The following is an 8,802-nucleotide window of genomic DNA, read 5'->3' on the forward strand; positions in this document are numbered from 1 at the left end:
ATAAATATATGCATATATATGTATATGTATGTATATATATATATATATATATATATATATATATATATATATATATATATATATACATACATTGTATTAAATGTTTCAGGATAGGTTGATGTTGTACAATACAAGCGTGCGCTTGCGCGCATGTCTGCGATCTTAAAAGATTCGTTTCACAGCCATGAAGGAACCAGGTTCGTTCCCGCTTCATGGCACCTTAAGCAAGTGTCTTTTACCACAGCCACGGGCTTGACTGAAGCTGCATCACTCTGATTCCTCTACGTTGTTAAAAGCATACATTATGGCTATTCATATCTGTCACACGTTCAGCCATTTTACATATTGGTTCAATGCGTAGATTGCTCATTCAACGCAGTGATTCTCAACCATTTTTTTTCGTCTCTGTTGGAACTCTTTGATTACTATTTCATTCTGGTGGACCCCCATAGCTATTCGATCTTTAAAAACTAGTTTTATAGATATTTTGTTTAAAATTTCCATTTTGTTTGTCACGTATTCACTTGTGTAGGTCGAACTACGTAACACAGTGAGGAAAGGGCTCTGGCGATTTGGTACGGCTTATGGACAGTGAACATCTATCTGTCTGTCTGTCTGTCTGTCTGTCTGTCTGTCTGTCTGTCTGTATGTCTGTTTTATATATCTGTGAATATATAGACATGATGAAGTGTTCAAACTGTTCTCATTGTCCAAATACAGAAAATTACATTCGTAATTCTCACCTGATTTCTGTTTCTGCAACCATATTAATTTGTGTGCGTTCTTAAAAAACACCTGAGTCTGCATATTCTCAAGAGAGTGCTTTGATGTTTATACGTTTATAGAATATGCCCACATATATAACGCAACAATCTAGATAACATTTGCTTTCCAATAAAAGCTAATTCGAAAGCTGCTTTATTACTCCATTCACAGTGAAATAATTTTTGTTCTTTTAAAAGTCTGCATAGAATAATCTTTACATTAATGTTTGCAGCAGAGTCAGGTTGCTGCAACGAACATCAGATGTTTGTTTTGGCTGCAAAAGTTACAAGTTGAAAATTACTGGGTGTAAAAGTAGCTTGCTCTGTGTTGCTGCATCGCTGATTAAGTGTGTTGTACAACTGAGACGGTGGAGGCGCAATGGCCCAGTGGCTAGGGCAGCGGACTCGCGGTCAAAGGATCGCGGTTTCGATTCCCAGACCGGGCGTTGTGAGTGTTTATTGAGCGAAAACACCTAAAGCTCTACGAGGCTCCGGCATGGGATGGTGGCGAACCCTGCTGTACTCTTCCACCACAACTTTCTCTCACTCTTTCTTCCTGTTTCTGTTGTGCCTGTAATTCAAAGGGTCAGCCTTGTCACACTGTGTCACGCTGAATATCCCCGAGAACTACATTAAGGGTACACGTGTCTGTGGAGTGCTCAGCCACTTGCACGTTAATTTCACGAGCAGGCTGTTCCGTTGATCGGATCAACTGGAACCTTCGACGTCGTAAGCGACGGAGTGCCAACAACAACTGAGACGAGTTTGTGGTGCTACTCTGGTATACGATCGACGTAGCCAACGTGATCTACAAGAGTAAAATTCTACTTTGGTATGCGATCTGCATTTTTCATTTGTTTATTATGGCTTAAATAAAAAAATTTTAAATTTTGATATATTTATTTAAAAAAAAATTAAATGAAGCAGATTTGAAACAAGTTTAATTATTCTATGGGCGAATCGAACGAATGGGCGAAACGAGCGAATATTAGCTTTAAAAAATCCATTTTATACATTAATTATTGAAAAGAAATCAAAACGAAGCAAATTTGAAACATTTACTAATCTTATCGTTATAATACATTTATTTTATATATATATATATATATATATATACATACATATATATATATATACATAAACAAGACTAGATATCGTATTGTATATTTCTGGGCCCCGTTTCCTTATCTTCCTTCATTTCTTTTTTCTTTCTTTCTTTTTTCTTTCTTTCTTTCTTTCTTTCTTTTCTTCATTTATTCACATATTTATTCCCTCAGGTATTTGGAATATTTTACTGATACGGTCTGATTACTCAGTTGTGCTACTATCTTGTCAGCGTTTGCGCGCGCGCGCGCGTACATGTGTCTGTGAATGCGTGTGCATATATATATATATATATATATATATATATATATTCATGTGTGTTTGTATGCAATGCATATATATATATATATATATATATATATACATATGTGCATATATACATACATACATACATATATATATATATATATATATATATATATATATATATATATATATATACATATATGCATAAATACACACACACACACATATACACATATAATACATCAAAATACATAATACGTATATGTGTATATGTATATACAGATATGTGTACATATACGAAATATTTTTATGTACGTATATACATGTGTGTGTGTGTGTGTGTGTGTGTGTGTGTGTGTGTGTGTGTGTGTGTGTGTGCGTGTACGTGTGTATGTTTCCGTATGAGTGCGGACGCCCTTCGATATACTTGAAAGTTGTGGTGGTTTGTATTGAATGTTGCTTTTCCCATAACAAAACCCAAACGGCCTACTTTTACGGTCGAACCTTTTCATTATTTATCTTGGCAAAGGATAGGTGAGGGCGACGTCTCAGTCCTTTGAAATTCCATCATAGCGATCGTGAGATTAGGAATGTGTGGTGTCTCTGTCCTTTCTGTGACATCCCAAACTAGCTAAGGTGGGGTGGTTTTGCGGGTATACCCTTTCACTGACATCCCAGACGAGAGAAGGTGTTTTATGCTTTTTTTTACTCGGTAATTAGTTGGAATAGCTGTCGCTGAGTTGGCCTTTTTTTGTTTTTTAAAGAAAATTTAATTCAGTCCCACTTCGTGGCACCTTGGGCAAGTGTCTTCTACTTGTTTCAGTCATTTGACTGCGGCCATGCTGGAGCACCGCTTTTAGTCGAGCAAATCGACCCCAGGACTTATTCTTTCTAAGCCTAGTACTTATACTATCGGTCTCTTTTGCCGAACCGCTATGTTACGGGGACGTAAACACACCGGCATCGGTTGTCAAGCGATCTTGGGGGACAAACACACACACACATATATACATACATACGACGGGCTTCTTTCAGTTTCTGTCCACCAAATCCACTCACAAGGCTTTGGTCGGCCCAAGGCTATAGTAGAAGACACTTGCCCAAGGTGCCACGCAGTGAGACTGAACCCGGAACCATGTGGTTCGTAAGCAAGCTACCTACCACGCAGTCACTCCTACGCCACCGGTCTTGATCCATTCCACGTAAATCCAATTGTATCCATATATCTAAGCCAAGTTTAAATCTACTCCTCATCTTATATCTAATATCTAAATCCCCACTTCTCCACCTTATATCAACAACCCTCTTTACGGCTAAACCCCAGCCTAATCGTGCCTCACTTATATCTCATTTAAACTCTGTTTATCTTATGCCTAAGTTCAGTCCTAATCCTTCTTATCGTAATCTCAAATTAAACGTTCTTTCTTTCTACGTTTGTTCTCTTTACAGATAAATATTACATCAATCTTGACAAACGTTACGGCAACATGGAAGACTCCTACGTCTACACACAAAGTCTGTAAGTATCTCGTCAATCAACTGTCCTAACATTGGTAACTAATCTCTTTTGACCAAAGCATCTCGTTACTGTCTTCTCCAAACACGTGTGCCATTTTCTTTTAAAATTGTCATTAGATTAGTCTGGAGGAAGGGACGGACTGCTATGGCTTTTGCAGGCTGTCAGAGACCAACCGTTGAGATTGATGTCGTTAAGGTTTTACTTGAACAGCTGAAGGTCCACTACCGCAGAACAGTTCTATTTGAACAGTTGCCAGTCCACTGGGACATAATTCCAGACATAGTGGTTAGTAAGGGACCGTAATAGAGGCGGAGATACACACTATTTGTGTGTGTGTGTGTTTGTGCGTGCATGCATTTATAGAATACTATATCTTGGTATTATCTAAGGCAGCGAGCTGGCAGAAGCGTTAGCACGCCGGGCGAAATGCTTAGCGGTATTTCGTCTGCCGCTACGTTCTGAGTTCAAATTCCGCTGAGGTCGACTTTGCCTCTCATCCTTTCGGGGTCGATAAATTAAGTATCAGTTACGAACTGGGGTTGATGTAATCGACTTAATCCCTTTGTCTGTCCTTGTTTAGCCCCTTGTGGGCAATAAAGAAATAAGAAACGTTAGCACGCCGGACGAAATGCTTAGCGGTACTTCGTCTGCCGTTACGTACTGAGTTCAAATTCCGTCGAGGTCGACTTTGCCTTTCATCCTCTCGGGGTCGATAAATTAAATACCAGTTACGTACTAGGGTCGATCTAATCGACTGGCCCCCTCCCCAAAAAATTTGGGGTGGGGGTGAGTGTAGGTATAGCAGCAGTAGCAGCACCGTCTCCAATTTGGGAGCAGACATATTCCAATGTGAGTTAGGAGCTGGAGCAATTTCAGGCTCTGGAGAAGCTGTCTGTAGTTATGTTAAAGTGTTTCATATATTGCGGATGTGAAGCTGCCAGAAGAAAAACTCCAGCGACACCGGCAGCGATCTTGACGTTACTTGTTGCGTGCTGTTGGTATTTAAGAGTGACGGCCATGGGCGAGTACTAGATAATATGGTTTCTTCGCCTCAGGTCACTCATAAACAAGTAGATTACGACCATAGATGTATCATCCTGTCTGATTTTAGACAGCGAATATGATTTATAGAAGATGGAAAATTGGTCGCCATTTCTAACCGATCGAGCGACTGGATCAAGGATTTATTCTGTTTTCGTGATATGTGCGATGTGCGTATTTTTGTATTAAAGAAAACAAGCTTGGCATGGCGCTCTTGTTAATTATCTCTCACACTACATCATCGTTTCCCGCTATCTTTACCTGCGATAGTTGCGTTCATGGTATGAATCTGTTATTGGACATACCTCATGTTAGCTTCATCAGCCATACTCTTCAGTCCCGGCTTAGAGGTATGTGAGGAGAGGGCATTCATTTTAGTGTTCCTTCTCCTTCATTGATTGTTTTCACTGCAGCTAAGTTCATTCTACCTTTACAAAAATCTACTTCGCCCCATGGATGAGACACTGACAGGTATTACCATTCTGGGCCAAAAACAGACTTGGGAGAAATCGTAATTAAGGGGTGAATCCACGCTCCCCACTACTACAAGACTCTTGCATTGGAACCTCACAGTCGGATGCTGTTTTATGCCATACCCAGGACATACTACATGCCTTGTTGATAATTGTCCTCTTCAGCCAAAGATACCGTTGCTAATCCCTCAAACATACATTCCGTTATGACCCGTTCTCTTCGACGATACGTCCGTTGCTAACTGTCGCCACGTAATCCTATATTTCGTTGGTACCTGTTCTAGTTACACCTGCGACCTGTTCTAATTATATAAGGCTTTCTAATATTTCATCCAAACACACACACACACACACACAGAAGCTCTCTTACTCTCACACACACAGAGGCTCTCTCACTCACACACACATACACAGAGGATTTCTCTCTCTCTCATACACAAAGACCCCCACTCTCTCTCTCTCTCTCTCTCTCTCTCACACACACACACACACACACACACACACACACACACACAGATGACCACATCATGTACAGAGACCACAGATCCTAGTATAGCACGCACTTTCTGTTCTATACAAACTATGTAAATAGTGAAACGCACATATCTACAGAAACACGTACATGCACAAAAGCATTACTTACACACAAATGCACTCGTGTATTTATGTGCTTTCATACTTTTTTGTCTTGTAGAATGAATTATGCAGAAGTCATTTTGAACCTATATACCTGTTATTTGGTAAGTTGTTTCTTTAGTGTTTCTTCATTGCACACGCGCCCACGCGCACACATGCACGCACACACAAACACACATGGAGGCACAAACACGCACTCACTCACACATATACGCTCGCGCACACGCTCAAACTTGGAGATAATGTCTAGTTGATGCGCTTAAAAGATACCGCTCGCTAGTTTTATTATTGCAAACGCATCTGCTCTTTCTCGCCATGTGACTGTTGTAAGACCGCTAAAAATTTCGTATTTAATAGAAACGAATGACGTCAACTTTATCAACAGCCAATCAAATACTCTCTTCCTCGCAAAGCTTATTTAAGCTCACACACGCACACAGACACACACACACACACACACACACACACACACACACATATGATAGAGTTATTGCCCTTACATACGTCGGTTACCTTACTCATGGGCAAACACTCTGCTGATAATTCAGATGTTATCTCCCTTGAAAGCATTCTATGTACGGAGCTAAATAGAGCCTACCCTTCGACGGAAAACCGATCCGTGCATTCATACATACATACATACATGCGTATGTACGTGCGTGTTTATGTGTGTATGTGAGTGCGTACACATACGTATACACTCTTTTGGAACACTCTCAAAGTTCATATATATATGCATATGGATGTGAGTCTGCCCGTCTATCTGTATGTAAGTATGTGTGTGTGTATATATGTGACTATATATATATATATATATATATATATATATATATATATATATATATATATATACACATATGTACAGAGTGCGGCAGGAGCAACGCCCGTTTTGGGATTTAATAACATTTATAGTTTATAAATGTTTATTAAGTAATTATTTATTGAACATTTATTCATTGCAATGCTTAAAGAAACGAATAAGTTAATAAAAAAAAAATCGCAGAAGTTTTAGGAAATAAAAAAGAAACTCGATTGGATTCTAAAAACTCAAACGCAAAAGGGCGTTACTTCTAACGCACCTCGTGTGTGTATATCTCTGACTGTATCTTTTTATTGCCTAGACAATTTAATGTTGTCATACACCGTTTGTCACAGTGCGCTTACTCGCAGAATCTAGCTGTTTGAATTATCATAGCATAGTCTTTTTCCTACCCAATTCCCCAAAGTTATCCACTGTAAAAAGGCTGCAGACCTGTGGGTTTGAACCGTAGCGAAATGTGAATAACAGCCCCTTGCTAATGGTTGTTAACGTAAAAAAAATACTTTTGCTAATATTTCGAAAAAGAAAAAATTTAAGTTAAGTCCCTTGATAAGAATTATTCCCCTTGCTTACAGTATATCAAATACGTCTATGTTATCTCCCTTGAGAGAAACTAAAAAATTCACAACTTATGTTCGTTTCACACGCACACACACGCACACGCACACGCATACGCGCGCAAAACACACACACACACACACACACACACACACACACACACACACACACACACACACACACACTTCATTATTACATTAATAAAAATAATGCACGTTTCGTTTTTGGCACGTTCTAATAAATCTTTATTTCTTTTTGCGATTGTTTTCTCTAATGTTTGTTAGTTTCCCATTTCATTTTCCATTTTTTTTTCTCCTTCACAGGACAAAATCCGGAGCAGACACACCATTCCTCTGGCATTCACTGTCACCGTGATGACATTCTGGAAAACCGTCTTATATTTTCTCATGTTTGCCGAGCCATGTGGAGACACCTCTTACCGAACAGGAAACTCACCTCTCTCTGAGTTTTTCCTCGTTATAATCCCAAACGGTGTTTGGTTGGTTCTTCCTCTTTTGGTTTTGGTCAAACTCTGGGCGCATATAACACCTAAAGAAAATTTGGAAGTGAAGTCGAGAAACGAATAATTTATTCAATGTCTACATCTCACCACCATCACGAATATATTTTTTATTTGATTTGATGGGACGTGCCTATAATGCCACATTCCATCATAAAGACGATTAAATCAAATCTATATTATTTTTGTTACACAAACCTATCGTACATCATAAACCATCACAGAGACTTTTTCCATGTATCATATTTTGTTATACAAATCTATTCATCCGAACGTACAACATTCTTTTATACAATTACAAAGGAACATAAATCATCCGTGTCACTTTAAAATTATGTTTAATATTTGTTGGTTTGACTGATCACAATATTTGTATTCTTAGAACTTGGTATGAAATTTAGAGTGCTTTATGGAAGAACGATGAAGAAAATGATTCCGTTAAGAGAACAGAGTAAGGAGAAACGAAAATTTGCTTCTAGAGTAGAAATCTTTGGTTTTATTTTAGATTTGTACATTAAAGAAACAGATAAATTTCTTATGAAGAATAGTTTTAAAAAAATAATTGCACAAAATATGCTGCTCGCAACCATTGGTAAAGGCATTTTATCTCCGAAATAATGAAATACAACGTAACGTGTCAACTACTGTTTAAACTCATTAAATTCATATTTTTCTGAAACAACTTTCACAATTTCAATTATATACGAAAGTCTGATTTAAACTATATCACCAAAATATAAGCTTTCGATGATAAAGAAATTTCTGCTCGGGATTACTGTTATTCTTCGAATTTTATCGGATTAAATGGTTTTATCGGATTAAATGGCAGTGGATTGGCATAATCTATAGGGCAATAAAAAAAGTCGGCAGGAATTGGCAGCAAATGTAGTGTGTGAAACAAGATACTTTTTGTTTAATATTCCTTTACATTGTGAATTTAAATCTTGCCGAGAACGACTTTGTCTTCCATCTTCGGGTTCGATAAACAGACGTATCAGTGAAATATTTGGGCTAAATAAACCTAACATATAATGGTTACTCGCTCTTAAATAACTGTGATCTTTTCGATGTTTGAAATCGTTCTTTCCCTTTATATGTATATATGCATATATGTATATGTA

The 8,802-nt window shown here is 38.2% G+C and overlaps 1 protein-coding gene across 1 annotated transcript in view; it reads left to right on the forward strand.

Moving 5' to 3' along the window:
• Positions 1–8,719, forward strand: part of LOC106876485 (uncharacterized) — a 20,691-nt gene extending 11,972 nt beyond the window's left edge. The window contains exons 2-4 of the mRNA XM_014925048.3: positions 3,564–3,633; positions 5,842–5,887; positions 7,485–8,719. Of these exons, the coding sequence (XP_014780534.1) occupies positions 3,564–3,633; positions 5,842–5,887; positions 7,485–7,748 (380 nt within the window). The 3' untranslated portion in view covers positions 7,749–8,719. The remainder of the gene's footprint in view (positions 1–3,563; positions 3,634–5,841; positions 5,888–7,484) is intronic.
• The last annotated feature ends 83 nt before the right edge of the window (positions 8,720–8,802 follow it).

The sequence above is a fragment of the Octopus bimaculoides genome, chromosome 13 (assembly GCF_046866305.1).
Source record: "Octopus bimaculoides isolate indiv1 chromosome 13, ASM4686630v1, whole genome shotgun sequence".
In the NCBI taxonomy this organism is placed as follows: Eukaryota; Metazoa; Mollusca; class Cephalopoda; order Octopoda; family Octopodidae; genus Octopus; species Octopus bimaculoides.